Raw genomic sequence first — 21,990 nt, forward strand, 5'->3', positions numbered from 1 at the left:
CCGTTCTGCTATATAAACAAAATTTGATTAACTAGTACTAAATGATTATCTGATAGTTGTTGTTTTTTTAAATTGATTCATGTATTGTCATCGAGTATGAATAATTACACACAATTTCAACTTAATCCGAGAATTGGAAGTCAAAACGTAATAAGGGGAATAGATCCACATATACATCCACATATCTCATTGAGTAGCATTTATTCCCCTTATTTCGATATCAAACAAAATAATTAATCACCAACAATTAATTAACTAATTGGTTAATTTGTTAAAATTGATTCATGTCTAGTCAGGTTCAATGAATAATTGTGCAAAGTTTTAACTCGATTCGAGAATGGGAGAAAAAAACATGTTCAGACTTTTTACCAGACAGACAGACAGACAGTGTGAGTTGATATAACTTTTGTAAAAATACAAGTACATATAGGAAACATTGTTGGACTAAAGTACAAACATAGTACCTTTGGGGCCAAATGGCGTTCATCAGTTAGAAAAGTACAAACATAGTACCTTTGGGGCCAAATGGCGTTCATCAGTTAGAAAAGTAAAAACATAGTACCTTTGGGGCCAAATGGCGTTCATCAGTTAGAAAAGTAAAAACATAGTACCTTTGGAGCCAAATGGCGTTCATCAGTTAGAAAAGTAAAAACATAGTACCTTTGGGGTCAAATGGCGTTCATCAGTTAGAAAAGTAAAAACATAGTACTTTTGGAGCCAAATGGCGTTCATCAGTTAGAAAAGTAAAAACATAGTACCTTTGGAGCCAAATGGCGTTCATCAGTTAGAAAAGTAAAAACATAGTACCTTTGGGGCCAAATGGCGTTCATCAATTAGAAAAGTAAAAACATAGTACCTTTGGAGCCAAATGGCGTTCATCAGTTAGAAAAGTAAAAACATAGTACCTTTGGGGCCAAATGGCGTTCATCAATTAGAAAAGTAAAAACATAGTACCTTTGGAGCCAAATGGCGTTCATCAGTTAGAAAAGTAAAAACATAGTACCTTTGGGGCCAAATGGCGTTCATCAGTTAGAAAAGTACAAACATAGTACCTTTAGGGCCAAATGGCGTTCATCAGTTAGAAAAGTAAAAACATAGTACCTTTGGGGCCAAATGGCGTTCATCAGTTAGAAAAGTACAAACATAGTACCTTTGGGGCCAAATGGCGTTCATCAGTTAGAAAAGCTGCAAACAATCGAAAAAAAGACAAACTCCACTTTTAGCTGACCGATTTTTGTTGGCTCTCGAGACAGAAGACAAAAAAGAACTTCCGCTGGTTTGCAAACGTGCGGGGGAAATCGAAGCAGGTGGCGGTGGAAATTCCAGCTACCGTCGCCTCAGCGTGGCGCCTCCGTGGAAACGACCGCCAAGGGAGTCGGATAGGCTAAGTACGGTGGCGCACATAGCTCTCAGTGGGCTACCACAAGTACGTTCTAGCGAATGTTCATAGCACGTGGTAGGGATGTAAAAAAGGCTTGCTAACCAGTCCACCTCCCCCCCACCGCTTTGTTCCCTAACGGGGTCATACGAGCTGTGATGGTCCTCGCACGGGTGCGGTGGGACATTATAGGTATACGAAGGGCTCCCACGCGGCTCGGCCTCCGGCCTCGCACCTGAGAGGGAATTCGTGCTTGGCTTAAGGGGGCTGTGTCCAGCGACACACCGGGTGTGAATACATGATCACTTCGGATAAGGCGGGACTTCGGACAGAGAGATTAGTGAAGAGCCAATTTCTCATCCTGGCCATGGATAAAAGCCTTTACTTGGTCAAGAGGTCCATAAAAGGGAACCGAACGTTCTCGGACCTTAAGGACATCTGATTCAAGAGCAGGTGGAGCAGTCTCAAATAAATGGAGAAAAGGCGCCATGTTTGGCCCCATTCTATATTAAAGAAACGTCCGCCATTACCGTTAGGGTGGATGACCTGACATGTACAAAAAGGGATATACTCACTCTGCAGACGAATCTTTTTTTTCAACGCAGGGAATTCCTTATATGCATGTTTATTGTTGAATATTTAAACATTGTTTCATTTTTAAAAATAATGCTAGACTAGTTTTTCTTTTGCTTTGTTTCTATTAAATGTTTGTTACATGTTTTGGATGTTCCTTCAGGGTTAAAAATAATTCATCTTTCTAGTATCACCCTCACACATTTATTATTATTTTTAACGGCCCCGAAAGGTGTAAGACGCTATTAGTTTTGTGTGAAACGTCCGTCCGTTCGTTTAGATCTCGTAAACTAGAAAAGAGAGTGAAAATCCGACATCATAATATTTTAGACCATTCAAAGTTCTGATCCAACGGCTACTTTTTTATTTTCTGAATGAGAAAAATCTAATTTTTAAAATCTATTATGCAAGAGGTTTTTTCATAAAAATTATTTCATAAAAATTTGATGAAAATTATTAAAAAATACACCATTTTTACAACTATTCACTATTAAAAGTAAAAAAAATCAAAGGAGGCTTTTTCGTAAGGGAGTTAGCTATTTACAATTTTTTCAACACAATTATGCACATGGTTTTTAGATTTTTGGTCTAAAGACAATCAGTAACTTACGTTTATCGAACACGTTAAGCTAATTCGCAGACATTTTTATGTTTGAATTTGTGTATCTCCGTAAAAATTAGACCTAGAAAAAAACTGATTGTATCTATGAACTCCTCGTCCTTTTTTCTATAAAAATAGATTGGATTTAATGTATCACTAGGCTTAGTTAAAATTAAATACGAAGTCAAAGAGGTGTAGGGTAAGTATCGACAAGCGTACTTTTCCTCGAGCAGATTTTTCCCCAGTTAGTAAGCTCGATCGGGTTGTTGGAAGGTTCGAGCAGATCAAAGAAAATATATCTAAAAACATGTTTTAATATTTAATTTTCACTATAAAATCATTTTCTTTTTACTCCAGCGCAAGAACACCATCCATTGCACCATTTCCCACCCTCCACAACTTCAAATAGTCTCTTTAAGCTTATGAGCAATCAGACTTAACAATAGCCCTAATCCCATTACCCATTTCCTTCACTACCGGGTAGTAAAAAAGAATAATTCCACACCTCCTGAGTTTGACCTCACCATGAACTTAATCTTTACAAGGAAAAGGAAATAGTATGTGTCGGAAGTGAAGAAAAAAGGTGCATGCGCAGTAGCTATATAGTAGTAATTTGGTAAACATTCAAATAAAAAAGTTATAGCAATAAAAAGTGAACTGTTCGAACCTCTTGTCAAATCGGGACTGCTCGAACTTCGTACTTTACTCTATTATTTAAAAAAAAGGGGAAGAGGAAAAAAAAAAGAACAAGGGATGAAAAAAAAAAAAAAAAAGAAAAAAACTTTTCTGTACGACCTCTAATTGACCCCTGTGACTAAAACACACCCACAGGGGAAATTGTCTCAGAGCAGAAACTCCCCAGATACTGACTCTAGCAGACAGGATTTCCACCTTGATGAGGAGGAAGTGGTGTTCCGAATCTCAGAGGAGGAAAAAAAAAAATAAAAAAATTGTCATAAGAAGGGAGAAAATAAACGGAACAATATAAATATTCCAGTGCCCATGTACGTATTAGTGTATATATATTTATAAAAAATTATATTTATAATAAAAATTAATAAAAAAGAACTTAGTTGACGTAGCAAACGTTAGAAGATAAATATATATATATATATATATATATATATATATATATATATATATATATATATATATAATAAAAATTAATAAAAAAGAACTTAGTTGACGTAGCAAACGTTAGAAGATAAAAAAAATATTTACCAAATACAAGAAAGCTGCTCCGGACTTAAACATGGCCAAATTTACTAGGTTTTAATTAAAATGTCATCCTTTTGTTTTGATACAATATCACCCATTTATTCAATGGAATGTTTTTGTTCATTAAATGTCATCCTTTCGCTTAATTCTATAGTGTTGCTCAGCATATATGTCAATGAAATATCATCTTTGTATTTGATTCAATGTTGTTGTTTTTTTCTGGTTCGGAGTGGAAGGGGGGTTTACGATTTTCATCTCTGATTTTATTTTTAAACTTTACCTATCCCTTAGTCTGTTGGACCGTTAGGGCACTATTCGAGATTTGTCGACCGTCTTTCTCCATTCCTCTCTGTCTTTTGTCTTAGATAGAGCCTCTTTCAATGGCAGGCCCGTCTATTCTTTTTATGTTGTCTTCCCATCACGTTCTCTGCCTCTTCTTCTTTTTCCTGGTACTGTTCCCTGAAGGAAGGTCTTTGCGAGCCCCGAAGACCTTGTAATATGGCCATAGAATTTAGCTTACGTATTTTTACAATAGTTAGCAGGTCATCAAGGGGTCAATCCTTGCAGTAACCCTGTCTCTAATTTCTTGGTTTGTGAAGCGGTCTTTAAATGTATTTATTTATTTCATTTATTTATAATTGCATCTATCATTATTTATTATAAAACAATATAGAGTATTACAGTGTTGATTTTATTCATAGTGTAACTACTTGACCATATTCATATTCAGTGATGGATTTAGTAAAGTTCCCATTTCAGACCTTGTGGTCTATAGGGCAGATGATGTAAAGGTCATCTGTTTCTGTGGCCTACGATTTACGAGAGTGTCATGTGGCCAGCACAACGACCAACCGCCTTTACTTTTCCCCAACTAATGTTAGGTACCCATTAGAGCTGGGTGGACTCAGAGGCCCCCGAAAATCCTGAAGTTAAAAATCCCAGTATTCACCAGGATTCGAACCCCGGACCCCGGTTCGGTAGCCAAGCGCTTTACCCCTCAGTCACCACGCCTCCAGTGATGGATTTACCCACACTTATAGGCAACATAACGTATAGATTAGGGTTCCCACTTGGTTGGGGTCCCACCAAAAAAATGTTTCCAGTGATATTTTCACTCATTTTGAAGAAAAAGCAAAGGGTAATTTTGCTTTATGTTGTTCACATATCACTGAAAACAAAAAGTGATTAAGTCTGAAGTCGGTCCTGGTCATATTTAAATTAGAAACACGACCACATGTTCCCACTCGACATGACGACATGCACACATACGCACACAAAACAACACACACAGTCTCACACAACGTACCACACACACTCCAACACAATGTGACACACAGCTGTGAGAAGGATTGAAATAAATAGAATAATATATTTAAAGCGTTTATGTATATTTACACAATGATGATACAAAGTAAAATGATATATGACCAAGGTATATAGTTTTGAGATTGGCCAATATGAACAGCATGTATGCTCTCCTGACACAAAGAAGATTACGCTGGCTCGGACATGTCACCCGCATGCCAGATGGTAGAATCCCGAAAGATATCTTATATGCTGAGCTTGTGGAAGGAGTCAGACCCAAGGGCCGCCCAAGACTAACATATAGAGATGTCTGCAAGCGAGACATGAGAGCCTCAGGCATCAGTGAAAGTATGTGGGAAAACATAGCCAAAGACCGGAGTGCATGGAGACAGACAGTGCGTGCTGGGACAACCCTTGCTGAGAACAAAAGAATTGAAGCGGCTTTAATCAAGAGGGAAAAAAAGAAAGCTGCCCTGTCTGCTAGCCCTAAATCAGAGGCATACACATGTACGAATTGTGGCAAAGTCTGCCGTTCTAGAATTGGCTTGATTAGCCACACCAGATTCTGCCCCGTCTCAAGATTAAGCCAAAACCAGTGACTCACTTGGGCGCATCCATTGCCTTTCGAGACAAAAGGAGCCATATATATAGTACAAAGTTATATATATACAATTGCATAATATAAACATGAAACACCGAATATCTAAAGCAGTGATTCCCAAAGTGGTCTATATAGACCCCCAGGGGTCTACGAAGACTTCCAAGGGGTCTACGAGACAAAAATGTGGGAACCACTGATCTAAAGAATAGTTCAATTTTAAGTTACAATTGACTATATATTACTAATTAATTTGATTTACACCTTTGCAGTGTCTTCGTAAAACGTCCTCTTCAAGGTAAATAGTTTTCTCCTGATCTTATAAATGACAGACGTCCTCTTCAAAACAGAATATGTAATTACATCCATGTGCTAATCCAGTCGTGCTTGCCATTTTGTGAATTAAACTGTGCTAAGTCACTGGTTTTCCTGTCTGATTCAGGCAACCCGTTAATGCTCTAGTGACACTAGTGAAGAGGGAGCGCTTTTCCTCCTAGCATATGAAATAAAAAATGAGCCTTTATCTTTGTCTTTCTGAGTATTTTATTAATAAGCAGCAGTTTGAATCTGATGGGTTAAAACAGATCATAAAAAGCCAAGGGGAAGCATAGAAGCTGCAGTTTGAACCTGATGGGTTAAAACAAAGGGAAGCAATCATAAAAGTCAAAGGGAAGTAATTTCCGCCGTTGGAGAAAAATATAGAAAAACTCAACTTGTACTGATTCTCGGTTTAAAAGTCAATAAATTTACCACTCAGCCATTAATCGATACATTTGTGATATAAGAACATATTTTTCTTTGTCTTCTTTACATTTCAAAGGGAATATTTTGTGCCAGAGAACGTTGAGGAATTGAATGCAAACAGAAATGACCCAGATATTTCCAAAGAGGCATGACAGATAAGCTCATTCGTGGAGAGCCGTATTCGCCTTGCTGCATAGGTTACATGACTTGTAACGGGTTGTGTGACGTAGCCAGCCACATGTCTCGGAACGGGCTGTGTTCACGCAATTGGTCACGTGACTTGAAACGGGCTGTGTTGACTTAGTTGGTCACATACATTGAAACAAGTTGTGTTGATGTTGCTCGTCACATGGCTTGTAACGAATTGTGTTGACGTAGTCGGTCACATGACTCGAAACCTGTCTCGTTGACGTAGCTGGTCCCATGACTTGGAACGGGTTGTGTTGACGTAGTCGGTCACATGACTCGAAGCCTGTCTTGTTGATGTAGCTGGTCACATGACTCGAAATCTGTCTCGTTGATGTAGCTCGTCACATGACTTGGAACGGGTTGTGCTGACGTAGTTGGTCAGCCTGAAGCAGGCCCAACATATTGGAGTGGTCACGTGACTTAAAGCGAAGTGAAGACAGACTATCATCAGCTTGACACTTGTCATAATTGTCTGAAATAATGAGACACAAAATTCATGGAGATAATTTTGCTTACAGCTAGATTCTAACACACAAATACAAATACATTAGGTTGCAACATGGGCAAACAATTTCTCTGAAACGGCTAAGGAACTTTCTGATTTACTTTAGCTTCTTGTTACGGTAAGTTATATGGAGTGCGAGACCAATGATAGAAGGCCTGAACACTGACCTGCAACGTAGAAACCTGTGGGAAGCGTGGACCAATAGCTTTTCACCATGCGCAGGTCTCTACGACGCGGCAACGAGCTATTGGTCTCCTCTGCCCACGGGCTGCGACGTGGTAGGTCAATGTTGAGGCCTGCTATAACGACTGGTCTCGGTGTATGTGTGTGTGTGTGTAAATTCCGATATTCTGATTCTGATCTGTATAGGTTCAACAGATTCTGATGTAACCATATGATGGTATAATTTGTCTGCATAGGTTCAACAGATTCTGATGTAACCATATGACGGTTAATTTGTCTGCATAGGTTCAACAGATTCCGATGTAACCATATGACGGTTAATTTGTCTGCATAGGTTCAACAGATTCCGATGTAACCATATGACGGTTAATTTGTCTGTATAGGTTCAACAGATTCCGATGTAACCATATGACGGTTAATTTGTCTGTATAGGTTCAACAGATTCCGATGTAACCATATGATGGTTAATTTGTCTGCATAGTTTCAACAGATTCCGATGTAACCATATGACGGTTAATTTGTCTGTATAGGTTCAACAGATTCCGATGTAACCATATGACGGTTAATTTGTCTGCATAGGTTCAACAGATTCCGATGTAACCATATGACGGTTAATTTGTCTGTATAGGTTCAACAGATTCCGATGTAACCATATGACGGTTAATTTGTCTGCATAGGTTCAACAGATTCCGATGTAACCATATGACGGTTAATTTGTCTGTATAGGTTCAACAGATTCCGATGTAACCATATGACGGTTAATTTGTCTGCATAGGTTCAACAGATTCTGGTGTAATCGCGAGGAAGTCAATCGTTGTCCATGTTATAAACAGAAAGTGAAAGTTGAGTTAGGAGGAGGGGGCAAGCAGGTGGCAGAAAAACGTGTTTTTTTTTTAAAGCCGCACCCGAAAGGGGAAAAGAGCTATTAGTTTTGTGTGGTCTCTCCGTTCGTCCGTCCGTCCAGTTGAGATCACAGAAACTAGAACTGATTTTGAAAATTCGATTACATATTTTAGATCTTGCAAAGTTCTGGTCCAAAGACAACTTTTTTTTTTTTTTTTTCTTAATTTTTTTTTAATTTTTTAAATTAAATATGCAAGCAGTTTTTTCATACAAAATATACCACTTTTTCAATGAAAAATTGCAAATTAGGTTAGTTTTTATCATAGGCTACTTATCAATCATAACATGAGCAGAGATAACTTTTTTTTCAAAATTATTTGTAAAACAAGCACCGACACCTTCTCCCAGATACCCAAGCATGGTCAAGCATGGTCAAGCATGGTCAAGCTTGGTTGCATGATAGCACATTGTCACGGCAGGATAGCACTATGTTATGGCCGGATAGCACATTGTCACGGCAGGATAGCACATTGTCACGGCAGGATAACACTACGTTATTGCCGGATAGCACATTGTCACGGCAGGATAGAACTACGTTATGGCCTAATAGCACATCGTCATGGCAGGATAGCACTACGATATGGCCTAATAGCAACATTGTCACGGTAGGACAGCACTATGTTATGGCCGGATAGCACAACGTAACGGCCGGATATGAGCGTGTGTGCCGTACATTGGGCGTCACTGATTTATACTATTGGACTTTAATTAGGTGTTACTATAATCAATCTTAATGGCATTGTACTCACTAGTGTTGGCCATGAACTGCGACCTGGTGACATCATACTGGTACGCCGGGGGGTGGTAAGTATTGAGAGGAGTGAGCTGTGTGGTCATTGTCGGTGACCAGGTGGTGGTATAGTTAGAGCTGGACAGCGTGGTATAGGACGGAACCTGCTGATAGAAGATAATAAAAAAAATGAAAATAACAGAAATCCGCTTTACAAAATAAAACACTTTAATTTAACAAGAAGAAAAAAAAATTAAACCCACACTATCAACACACACTATAGTATAACATTATTTAAATAATAGATTAACAGAAGTATTTAACATGAAGCTTTGAACTTATTAACTGAAGGACTTTTATACAAGCCTTGTCTCCCCTTTTTACAGGTTTTAAGTAGAAACATATAGAACAGGAAATACATTAAAAACTTTTCATTTCTTATTAACTCCCTTTCATTATCCGATCTTCTGTCAAAAAAAAAAACAAAAAACAAAAAAAAAACAAACAAACTTGAATGTTCGCGAAGTCAATGTGAAAGTAAACATTCTGTTGATACTCCATACCTGACCTTGACACGTACTTCACATGACACAAAGTAATTCTAACGATTAAATAGTTTTATAGATGAAGCTCTAGAAATGCATAGATAGATAAATAGATGGATAAACAGATAGACGGATAGAAAGAAAGATAGATAGTGTTATGACTTATAGCACGATTAGGAATTAGTTATTTGTTTCGGGAACAGGGGGGAAGTTTTTACTTAGCGACGATCTCGTAAAGTTTCTTATAAAGACAGAACCATAGACTTATATATTATATCTAGACTAGAAACCGGGAAAAAATTCTTATCCGCGATTGATCGATAGTGAACTCTTTTTTTAGGAAGTTGAACCAAGGCGTTGTTTTGTAAAGTAGTTTAAAGAAGTAAAGTTGTTTTTTTTTTTTTCAACTCTAGCCTATGTAACATATAATTTAGTTTTTAGATCTAGATCTAGTAATTGAACATCATTATGAGGCGCGGTGGCTGAGCGATAAAGCGCTTGACTTCCGAACCAGGGTCCGGGGCTCGAATCCTGGTGAAGACTGGGATTTTTAATTTCGGGATCTCTTGAGTCCACCCAGCTCTAATGGGTACCTGACATTAGTCGGGGAAAAGTAAAGGTGGCTGGTCGTTGTGCTGGCCACATGACACCCTCGTTAACCGTGGTCCACAGAAACAGATGACCTTTACATCATCTGCCTTCCAGATCGTCAGGTATGAAAGGGGAACTCGACTTTACGTCAAGTCTTTGCTAACATTAGGGCCACTGAAAACAGTTTTCTCTTTATCCTCGGGATGCCATTCTCACCTGCCAGTATCCACTCTTTAGTTCAACTGATACTATCACTGATTAATCATGAATTGTGCCATGCCGATGTATCCAGTTACATCAACTTCAAGTTTTAAAAGTTGTTGGTTTAAACGGTTATACAATTGACAATAAAGTTGTATTGTATTGTTATACGTTAAATGTATATTTTGACAAAGATTTTATCCGCTCATTCTGCCTGGGTGGATTCTTTCATAAGTTTGGTTTTCTCCTTCTTCCCATCCTTGGGGTATGTTAAAATTTTATATGTTGTTTTCCCTTGTTCCGTCAGAGCTGGAGATAATTTACTTCCTAGTCCAAACCTCCCGCAGGACGACGAGGGATGGGAGCGGGCAGGGTTTGAACCCGAAACCATCGATAAATCTTGTTCTAAGTCCGCTCCCTCGCTACACTGGTGCCCATCAGAGCGCCATTCAACACAAGTAGCAGAAGACGTGTTTAGACAGGTAGAAGGACTGCTGCGGCTAAAGTGATGGAAGTCTAAGCTGTCTTGACTCGAGAGAACGTCCTTTGTGCTATCTATGAACTGTGTTGAGGACCTGGGGCGGCACTGGGAATTCGGTGTTTTGTACTGGTATTTAGATAAGAAAGGACTGGTGTCACTTGTGATAGGACATTCTGAGACTTGATGGCTGAAGTCCATGCCTGTCTGTACTGTAAATAAATACCTAGTTTATTGTTACCTCCTGACCTTCGTTGAGTGCCTACCTTAGAGTTACAACAATATATATATATTCTAGACTGGTCATGGACATCTTGTAACACTACAAAAATGTCGTGAACAATTTTTAAAAAGCTGAAATAAGAATTTGTTTTATAAAGTAGTTATAAGAAGTAAAGTTGTTTTTTTCAACCTATGTAACATATAATTTAATGTTTAGATCTAGATCTAGTAATTAAACATCGAAAATAAGAGCACTCTTGTCTCATAATTATTATTTTGCAATTTTCAGATACATAATCTAGAAAGATCTAGGTAATCAATCTATTTTCTATTTAAATATACATAAGATGATTAAAATCATCAGACGTAAATTATTTCGATCTAGGATTTTCGAAACATTATCTCAATGGAAACTAACAGGAAATGGCTTTGTTTTATATAATTGAGTGAATATATAGTTCTTTGATTTATAGCCCATTCTATTTTTTAAAAAAATGGTATAGCATTATTACTAAACTTTGAAAACTAAAGATCATTACTTTTCTAAGACAGAAAAGATCAATTTTCTTGGATTTGGGACGAATTCCCTTACATCTTGAAAAATAATTACGTACATAACAATCTACATATATAGGTCTGTGATCTGATCTTTATCGGATAAGAATTTGTTTCCGTTTTCCAGTCTAGGTAGAATATATATAGGTCTGTGATTTGATCAGTATCGGATAAGAATTGGTTTCCGTTTTCCAGTCTAGGTAGAATATATATAGGTCTGTGATTTGATCAGTATCGGATAAGAATTGGTTTCCGTTTTCCAGTCTAGGTAGAATATATATAGGTCTGTGATTTGATCAGTATCGGATAAGAATTGGTTTCCGTTTTCCAGTCTAGCTAGAATATATATAGGTCTGTGATTTGATCAGTATCGGATAAGAATTGGTTTCCGTTTTCCAGTCTAGGTAGAATATATATAGGTCTGTGAGGGCATATTTGTAATTAATTAACTTTGTTTTTATATTAAAAAAAAAACGGATAAAAACATTCCAGTGGTCCTCTCCCTTTGATGCTTTGTGCATAGACATAAATAAATATAGACTGGAAAAAAGGAAGTAACTTCATGTAACTTGAAAACATGTATATCTATTGTATTCGGATTTCCGAATTATGAAAAGTAGCATGATCTTCATTCTTAGAGATTAATAAAAACTACGCTGCCTCCTTATTTACAATATATATAGGTGTGTATAGATATGAATACTTAACTTTTATACTGCTCATAAATGCTTTATAATAAAGTACACAAAATTGCAAGTCACAAATGTTCGTTTCATAAAACTCTTTCATTGGCCAGTCTATATTTATTTATGTCTATGTGCTTTATGACATTGTATAGTTTAAAATGTATTTGACTTTGTACGGCAGGAATATACAACGTTATGATAGTCACCCTTCGGGCCTCGATTCAATTAGATTTCTATTTTTAGGAATGAAATCTCTACCACAGTTCTTTTTTTTTTTTTTTTTTATATTGCGATCTGATTTGTTGAAAGAGTGGAATTAAAAAAAAGAATCGTAATCTCACGCTAATATATTTATATGAAATAATCTACCAAGATTTGTAATAATTTCCTTTTTGATAGTATTATTTAAAAAAAAAAAAAAGGCCCTTGGAACACCCCAAGCCAAGGGCGAGAACCGCATGACTTCTGGCTACCTAATGCTAAGGGAATTAAAAGTTCTTGTTCCTCGTTGATTGAATCTAGGATTTATCCACAGGGGTGGCGCGGTACACGCAAGTTTGAGCCGACTATGAAGTGTGTCAAGACATTTGCTGCTTTAATCTGTTTCGGATTTACACACGGGACAAATGATGCGAGTGATACATGTGCCAAGAGTGATACAAGTGCTAGGAGAAATACATGTGCTAAGAGTGATACAAGTGCTAGGAGAAATACATGTGTTAAGAGTGATACAAGTCCTAGGAGAAATACATGTGCTAAGAGTGATACAAGTGCTAAGAGTGATACAAGTGCTAAGAGTGATACAAGTCCTAAGAGTGATACAAGTGCTAGGAGAAATACATGTGCTAAGAGTGATACAAGTGCTAAGAGTGATACAAGAGCTAAGAGTGATACAAATGCTAGGAGAAATACATGTGCTAAGAGTGATACAAGTGCTAAGAGTGATTATAGTGTAACTGAGTTGATTTTCTGCGTGCTTCCAGCGTGTCTGAAGGTCATGGCCATTGTTGTGTTTCATGTCCAGTGTGTGTGTGTGTATAGACTGCATCAGTGGTATGCTAGACGTGCTGGTTTCATTCACTGTTTACTGTAGTCTAATTTTGTCGAATAAAGCCATGGTATTGGTATTCTAGTCGTTATCATTTCATTACAATTTATTCGACAAAATTATGTATCTGGATTAGTGTTGGATTCCTTAATCTACAATGGATAAATTACTCAGACCGAAAGAGTTGGACATTGATCCTAATGCTCCTCTGGCCTCAGAAAAATGGACTCACTGGTATGACACATTTCAGAATTTTCTTTCGTCCATCAAGGATATTAACGAAGACTTTAAACTAAAGTTGTTGAAGAATCACGTCTCTGCTACGGCTTATCTGCTCATCAGTGATGTATCGTCCTATTCGATGGCCATAGACACACTCAAAACTACTTATATTAAGGTAAAGAATGACATTTTTGCTAGACATTTGGTTGCTACATGTAAACAGCAGCCGGGCCAAACGGTAGAGTCCTTTATGCTAAAGTTGCGAAGCCTGGCCCGGGACTGTGACTTTAAAGAAGTAACTGCTGAACAGCACAGAGACATTTGCATTAGAGACGCCTTCATAACGGGTCTGGCGTCCAACACTATTAGACAGCGGTTACTGGAAAAGACATCTCTTACTCTACAAAGCGCTTTTGACGAAGCTAGGGTGTTAGAAACAGCGACAACGCATGCTCAGGCTTACAATTCAACGAACGAAATCTCCTGTGGGGCAATAAAAACACCAACTAGCTCCCATCTAGAAACATACATTTCTAATGAAGACCAGGAATTAAATGCCATTAAGTCGCTATGCTACTTTTGTGGTAGGAGGAGACACTCTAGAACTGAATGCCCTGCTCGAAATGCATTATGTCATCAGTGCGGTAAAAAGGGACACTTCCAAACTGTTTGTAAATCAAGTAAAACAACAGCCAACAAAGCTGACAGCAAAATATCACTGACCAGTGTGATAACTCCATGTACCTTGTCATCAACGCATTTCTCTGGGCTTACACAGTCTACGGCACAAGTGAACGTCAACGGGTTGCTGTTGCAAGCTCTCATAGACACAGGCAGCTGTGAAAGCTACATATCAGAAGCCATCGTCAAGACAAATAAATCGCCAGTACGTCCGTCTACAAACAGAATATTCATGGCCACTACACATCTTTCTGAAAAGACATTAGGACATACATTTGCCGATGTCCAGTACAAGGGAGAACACTACAAAAAGGTCAAACTTTCTCTACTTGCTGGATTGTGCTCGGATGTAATCCTTGGTGTAGACTTTATAAGTCTTCATAAGGAATTGACCATACCGTATGGAGGAAAACGCAATCCTCTACACATCTGTGGTCTTAAAGCAGCACGAGTCGAAACACCGAGCCTATTCAGTAATCTAACTTCTGACTGCAGACCGGTGGCTACTAAGTCCCGAAAGCGCTCAATAGGTGATAACAAATTTATTGAGTCCGAAGCTAGAAAACTCCTCTCGGACAAAATCATTGAACCTTCAAAGTCTCCCTGGAGAGCACAGGTGCTTGTGACAACAAACGAGAGACATAAAAGAAGGATGGTCATTGATTACAGTCAAACAATAAATCGCTTCACCTTACTGGATGCATACCCAATGCCCCGAGTCGATGAACTGGTAGAACGGATATCCAACTATTCCGTTTTTAGTACTCTAGACCTCAAAAGTGCCTACCATCAAATACCAATCAAGACTGAGGAAAGACCGTTTACTGCATTTGAGGCATGTGGCAAACTCTACCAGTTCTGTCGCATCCCTTTCGGTGTTACCAACGGAGTTGCATGCTTCCAGAGAACAATAAATGAAATTATTGAGAATGAAAAGTTGCAGGACACTTTTGCATACGTGGACAATGTAACGGTATGTGGTCATGATCAAGAGTCGCACGATGAGAATATGCAAAGATTTCTAGATGCTTCTAGAAAGTATGGGATCACATTTAATGAAGACAAAAGTACGATAGCCACTGACAAAGTTTGCCTATTGGGATACGAAATTTCTAAAGGCCAACTCAAGCCAGACCCTGAAAGATTCCAGGCTTTAAGAAACCTTCCTCCCCCTCATGATATGCGCTCACAAAAACGGATCGTGGGCATGTTGGCGTACTACTCACAGTGGATCCCACATTTTTCTAACAAAATAAATGTTAGACCTTATAATTAGGTCTGCTTGTTCTTGGTCTTAGGTTATATCTACCAGGACCAATACTGCCGTCGCTTGGAGTTGGTGACATCGGCGGCTCTCTAACAGGAGACTCAGCCCCTGCATTTACTTCTTCTTGATGTCCATTTTCCCCTTGTTGTACATATGTGTTAGGAGCAGCCATGACTCTCTGTGTCATCCGGGAGTAACAAGACTATGGCATTTAGTGCGAGCGAAAAACTTACCTTTCTCTTGTGAAGATGTTAGGCTGGTTGTCAACCAGTGCAGAATCTGTGCCGAAGTAAAACCCAGATATTTCAGTAATTCTAATGGAATTCTAATTAAGGCGATGCAACCTTTCCAGAGACTAAGTATGGACTTCAAAGGACCGCTCCCTTCTACATCTCGGAACACATACCTGCTAACTATAGTTGACGAATTTTCAAGATTCCCGTTTGCATACGCCTGTTCTGATATGTCGGCTTCAACAGTAATCAGATGTCTAGATAATTTATTTGGACTATTCGGAATGCCTGACTATGTACACTCTGATAGAGGTACCTCATTCATGTCAAGAAAGGTGCAGGAATTTTTACACGAGAGAGGGGTGGCCACAAGCAGGACGACCCCTTATAATCCCAGAGGGAACTCTCAAGTAGAAAGGCTAAACGGGTCATTATGGAAAGCTATAACTCTGGCCTTAAAAACTCAAGGACTCCCGGTTTCCAAATGGGAGCAGGCGTTAAACCAAGCCCTGCACTCTCTTCGTTCTCTGCTCTGTACCGCTACAAACGAGACACCTCACGAGAGAATATTCAAGTTCTATCGCAGGTCCACCTTCGGCAAATCACTCCCGACATGGTTAGCTTAACCAGGAAAAGTGTTGTTAAAAAAGGGAGTCCGTGCATCAAAATATGACTATGGTACAATAGCTGTGGACTTAATTACATGCAACCCACAGTATGCCATTGTAAGACTTCCTGATGGAAGAGAAGAAACAGTGTCATTGCGACATTTGGCCCCCGTTCCAAGAGAGGGAGAATCAGAGGTGTATCAACATATGGAACATGAAGACTTTGAGCCGGAGACAAACCCTATAACACAGATGCAGGTGCCTACTGAGCATGTGACTATAGAACCAATGGCTGCTCCTAACACATATGTACAACAAGGGGAAAACGGACATCAAGAAGAAGTAAATGCAGGGGCTGAGTCTCCTGTTAGAGAGCCGCCGATGTCACCAACTCCAAGCGACGGCAGTATTGGTCCTGGTAGATATAACCTAAGACCAAGAACAAGCAGACCTAATTATAAGGTCTAACATTTATTTAATTATTTTTCCATATCACAAGTTCTAACTAATTGTAGGCTTAATATGACACACTTTGAACTGATCATTTTATAGTGTATAGCTTTTCTAGTTAGACTTTTTGTATTGTATTACTTATTACATTATTATTCAAGACAACTGGTCTTAATATTTGTATGCATAAGGGACTGATAATTTTATAGTGTATAACGTGTTTGTTTATAGTTATACAATGCTTTTCAATAGAGTAAATCTGTAAGTATTCTGTAGGGATACTAAGGCCTCTTATATCGCTGTCCTTCACTATTATTTACATGTTTATGTTCCTATAACTTTTAGGCGGGGTGATTGTAGTGTAACTGAGTTGATTTTCTGCGTGCTTCCAGCGTGTCTGAAGGTCATGGCCATTGTTGTGTTTCATGTCCAGTGTGTGTGTGTATAGACTGCATCAGTGGTATGCTAGACGTGCTGGTTTCATTCACTGTTTACTGTAGTCTAATTTTGTCGAATAAAGCCATGGTATTGGTATTCTAGTCGTTATCATTTCATTACAGTGATACAAGTGCTAAGAGTGATACAAGTCCGAAGAGTGATACAAGTGCTAGGAGAAATACATGTGCTAAGAGTGATACAAGTGCTAAGAGTGATACAAGTGCTAAGAGTGATACAAGAGCTAAGAGTGATACAAATGCTAGGAGAAATACATGTGCTAAGAGTGATACCAGTGCTAAGAGTGATACAAGTACTAAGAGTGATACAAGTACTAAGAGTAATACAAGTGCTAAGAGTGATACAAGTACTAAGAGTGATACAAGTGCTAAGAGTGATACAAGTCCTAAGAGTGATACATGTGCTAAGAGTGAAACAAGTACTAAAAGTGATACAAGTGCTAAGAGAAATACGTGTGCTAAGAGTGATACAAGTGCTAAGAGAAATAAAGTGCTAAGTGTGATACAAGTGCTAAGAGAAATAAAGTGCTAAGTGTGATACAAGTACTAAGAGTGATATAAGTGCTAAGAGAAATACGTGTGCTAAGAGTGATACAAGTGCTAAGAGTGATACAAGTGCTAAGAGAAATAAAGTGCTAAGTGTGATACAAGTGCTAAGAGTAATACAAGAGCTAAGAGTAATACAAGTGCTAAGAGTGATGCAAATACTTTTTTTTTTCTAAACACTTGAGTTTTTACACCACTACGAGTCCTTCATTACACTAAATGTGTAGTAGAAGTGAGGGACAAATGAAGGGAGATAAATCCTAATGTGAATTTTCTAAATGCATACCGGGTATCTTCCTTGATTATCTGTCACAATTTAATGCATAGTTTCAGTAAAAATGAGAATAATTAATTGATCAGAGCAAAGAAACAGTCGCGACTTCCAGATCAAATAGAACAATTCAATAAATTGCGTTGCTGTTGAAAGCAGGAGTCTATAACACTAGTACATTGATGACACTAGTTGTTACGAGCAAATGAGACTCTTGATCGCATACCTAACGAACTCGTATATATAGTATGAGGACTTTAATCTTGATACACCAAATAATGCTATGTCTATTATATCTTCGTTTACATTACTCCATTTCTAAAAGCTCACCTATCTTCCCTTTCAACACGCATTCGCACCATTCCACATTCACACTATACTGCGCACGTAACATCAGTACATTGATTGCGCCCAGGTATGAACGTCGACCAAAAAAAAAAGGATTTTACTCAGAGATGTTTTTTTTCACCGAACGATATTACAGCCTTAACTTACCTGCGCTGCGTGGGAAAGGTAGGAGTCCATAAGTCCGTTGTAGGTGACGTCAGGTGCTTTGAAGGAGGGGGTGAACGCTTGATGCAGAGAACTCAGCTGTGGCCTGTGTGGCCAGAAACTTTCTGAGAAAGGAGAAATACATGTCTATTCAAACTATGATTTTCTCTCGAGTATTTTAAAACAAATAGGCCTACTTTATATGGTCTTTCATATTGGTTAATATGGCTGCCTGGTCGTGCGGTTTGCGCGCTGGACTGTCGTTCGGATTTATCGACGGTCGAGGGTTCAAACCCTGCCCGCTCCCATCCCCCGTCGTCCTGCGGGAGGTTTGGACTAGGAAGTAAACTATCTTCAGCTCTGAAGGAACATCCGAAACATGTCAAACATTTTACAAACATGTCAATATAATAATAATAATAATAATAATCTTTATTATCCGTAAGGAAATTTGTCTTAAAATTTGTGCATTACACCAAACGAAAAACATTATAACTATAAGAAACCAAAGTGTACATTCACACCAGACTCACTCATAATTTACATGTGACAAAGTTTATACCAGATTGTTCTTATTTAATGATTTGATTGCCAGGGGAACAAAAGAGTGTTTGTGTCTGTTTGTCTTTGCTATCGGTGTCTTGTATCTCTTTTGTGATGGTAAAATCACAAAATCCTGACACAAAGGGTGATTCTTTATTTCGAGGATCTTGTTAGCTTTTTTATAGATGTTTGTCTCAAACAACTGCCCAAATGGGGTTTGTTTTTTGCCAATGATTTTGCCAGCAGCATTTAGGATTCTATGAAGTTTATTTTTATTTTTAATGCTCAGATTGCCATACCAGGCAGTGATATTGATACTTAAAATATTGTAGATGTGAGCGTTATAAAACATAGCCAAGGCCTTTTCGCTAACATTAAACGAGGACAGTTTTCCTAGTAATCGTAATCTTTGCTGCCCTTTTTTGCTGATATAATCAGTATTTGCAGTAAAATTTAGTTTATTGTCTAGGATAGTACCAAGGTATTTAAAGGTTTGCACAATTTCAATAGTCTCTCCAGCTACAGAAACAATATCATTTTCCTTCTTGTCCCTACGAAAATCGATTATCATTTCTTTGTTTTTTTTTACATTTAATAATAAAAAATTATCTTTACATTATTTTTCAATTTGTTCTACTTCTTTGAAATACTTATTTACGTCTGAGCTCTCTGAGAGCAGGGCAAGAAGAGCCGCATCATCAGCGAATTTTGTGAAGGAGCAACAAGAAAAATCGGATTGAAAATCATTGGTGTACAGAATGAACCACAATGGCGATGTCACAGCCCCCTGGGGCGCCCCTGTGTTAACTATGCGTTCATTAGATATAACATTGTTTACCCTAACCCTCTGAGCTCTCTGGGTCAAAAATTCATTAGCCCATAGTATTATGTATGGACTAATCTGCAACGCTTTCATCTTTTCAATGAGTAAATGAAGTTGTATAGTGTTAAAAGCTGATGAGAAATCAATAAAGAACAATCTTACATAAGTGTTCGGTAAGCCCAGATGTTTGTAGACACAGTTTAAAATATTTAGGATGGCATCGTCTACACCTTTACCCTTTTGGTAAGCAAATTGTAATTGTAATATCACAGATAGACCTAATGTTAAACTCAAGATAACAGACCTGATGTCAAACGATAGGCCTAATGTTAAACTCAACACAATAGATAGCCATAAAGTTAAATTTAAAAAAAAACAACAACAGATAGACATAAAGTTAAGCTCAACTTAACAAATTGATTGTGAAGATCACTGAAGAAACAAGTCCCTATACGTTTAAAGTGTCCTTTAATTGTGAAGCATTTCAACATAACATATATACACGGCAGACATTATATACAGATAGCCAACTTCACTAGCTGACTTCCTCTCTTCTTGTTTACACACTCGTCACTTCCCCCATGTCCCCTAACTCTCGATACCCAACACTTGACCGTGTGTCACGGTTGACCACACAGTAACCGTGTCACAACATTGATCTAAAGTTAAACTTAGTATACCAGAAAAGTCTTAAGTTAATCTCAAAATAACAGATAGAGGTGATGTTAGAAAATAGATAGACCTCCCTCCTAAGCAAACATAAAAGTTGATCTACTGCTAAAATGACATAATAGGAATATTGCTAAAGTCATAAAATAATAGACCTAAAGTTAAAGCCAACACATGAGGTCGACCTAATTTTAAAAACTTACATAAGGGATAGACCTAGTGTTAAAACCCAATCCAAGAGATAGACATAATGTTAAAACCCAATCCAAGAGATAGACCTAATGTTAAAACCCAATCCAAGAGATAGACCTAATGTTAAAACCCAATCCAAGAGGTAGACCTAATGTTAAAACCCAATCCAAGAGATAAATCTAATGTTAAAACCCAATCCAAGAGGTAGACCTAATGTTAAAACCCAATCCAAGAGGTAGACCTAATGTTAAAACCCAATCCAAGAGGTAGACCTAATGTTAAAACCCAATCCAAGAGGTAGACCTAATGTTAAAACCCAATCCAAGAGGTAGACCTAATGTTAAAACCCAATCCAAGAGGTAGACCTAATGTTAAAACCCAATCCAAGAGATAGACCTAATGTTAAAACCCAATCCTAGCTATTACAGTGACACACCGACCTGGCGCTGATGGTAAAGAGTAGTTGGCATCGCTGAACATGAACGCAGAGGGCGGGGTGCAAGTGGGCAGTGACGACTGGAGCATGGACTGAGGCTGAATGGGCGCTGGTCCAGGCACAGAGCCCATGGATACCTGGTCAGTGTGTACAGGCTGGCTCATCACCGTGGCCGAATTCATGGAGTGGACACCGTGGGACCCGCTCTGTGGCAGCTGTAAGAAAGTGTTGATGGCCGAGAGCTGGTTGCTGCCAACTTGTTTTCTCCAACGGGCTCTTCTGTTGCTGAACCAAACCTAACGACAACAAACATATAGTGCATTTTCATACATAGGTCATTTAAGCAATCTTCTTTTTCTTATCTTATCTTATATAATACAGACGTTACTTCAAAAAAGAAGATGATTACGTCCTACGTGTCATGCATTTAGTCATGCATATTAGCCAAAGACTTAAACTCTGCCAAGTCACTGGTTTTCCTGGCTAGCCCAGGTAACCCATTCCATGCTCTAATAGCACTAGGGTAGAAGGAGTATTTGTACAAATTTGTGCTAGCATATGGGACGAGGAATGTGCCTTTATCTTTGTGTCTTTCAGAGTATTTTATTAAATTCTGTTTTTGTATTTTGAAGATTATGGTTCAGTGTTATATGTATAATTGCTACTTTACTTTTGAGCCTTCTGTCCTGAAGGTTTTCTAAATTTAGTGATTTTACTAATGATGTTACTCTAGTCAAATGTGAATATTCGTTTGCTATGAATCTCACAGCTCTATTTTGTGTCTGTTCCAGTTTCTTAATGTTTTTTTGAGTTGAGGGGTCCCAAACGGAGGATGCATATTCTTTATTT

At 38.2% G+C, this 21,990-nt stretch overlaps 1 protein-coding gene across 3 annotated transcripts in view; it reads right to left on the reverse strand.

Moving 5' to 3' along the window:
* Positions 1–5,520: 5,520 nt before the first annotated feature.
* The window catches only part of LOC106070630 (paired box protein Pax-3-B-like), a 39,091-nt gene continuing 22,621 nt past the window's right edge, over positions 5,521–21,990 (reverse strand). The window contains exons 6-9 of one of the 3 annotated variants that reach the window (XM_056008842.1): positions 21,146–21,437; positions 18,482–18,603; positions 8,947–9,091; positions 5,521–7,078 (exon numbers count right to left, since the gene is read on the reverse strand). In XM_056008842.1, coding sequence (XP_055864817.1) covers positions 6,948–7,078; positions 8,947–9,091; positions 18,482–18,603; positions 21,146–21,437 — 690 coding nt within the window. In that variant the 3' untranslated portion in view covers positions 5,521–6,947. Of the gene's footprint in view, positions 7,079–8,946; positions 9,095–18,481; positions 18,604–21,145; positions 21,438–21,990 lie in introns of all 3 variants that reach the window. The other 2 variants (XM_056008843.1, XM_056008841.1) reach the window with 2 other exon arrangements.

This window comes from Biomphalaria glabrata, chromosome 13 (genome assembly GCF_947242115.1).
Source record: "Biomphalaria glabrata chromosome 13, xgBioGlab47.1, whole genome shotgun sequence".
Classification (NCBI taxonomy): Eukaryota; Metazoa; Mollusca; class Gastropoda; family Planorbidae; genus Biomphalaria; species Biomphalaria glabrata.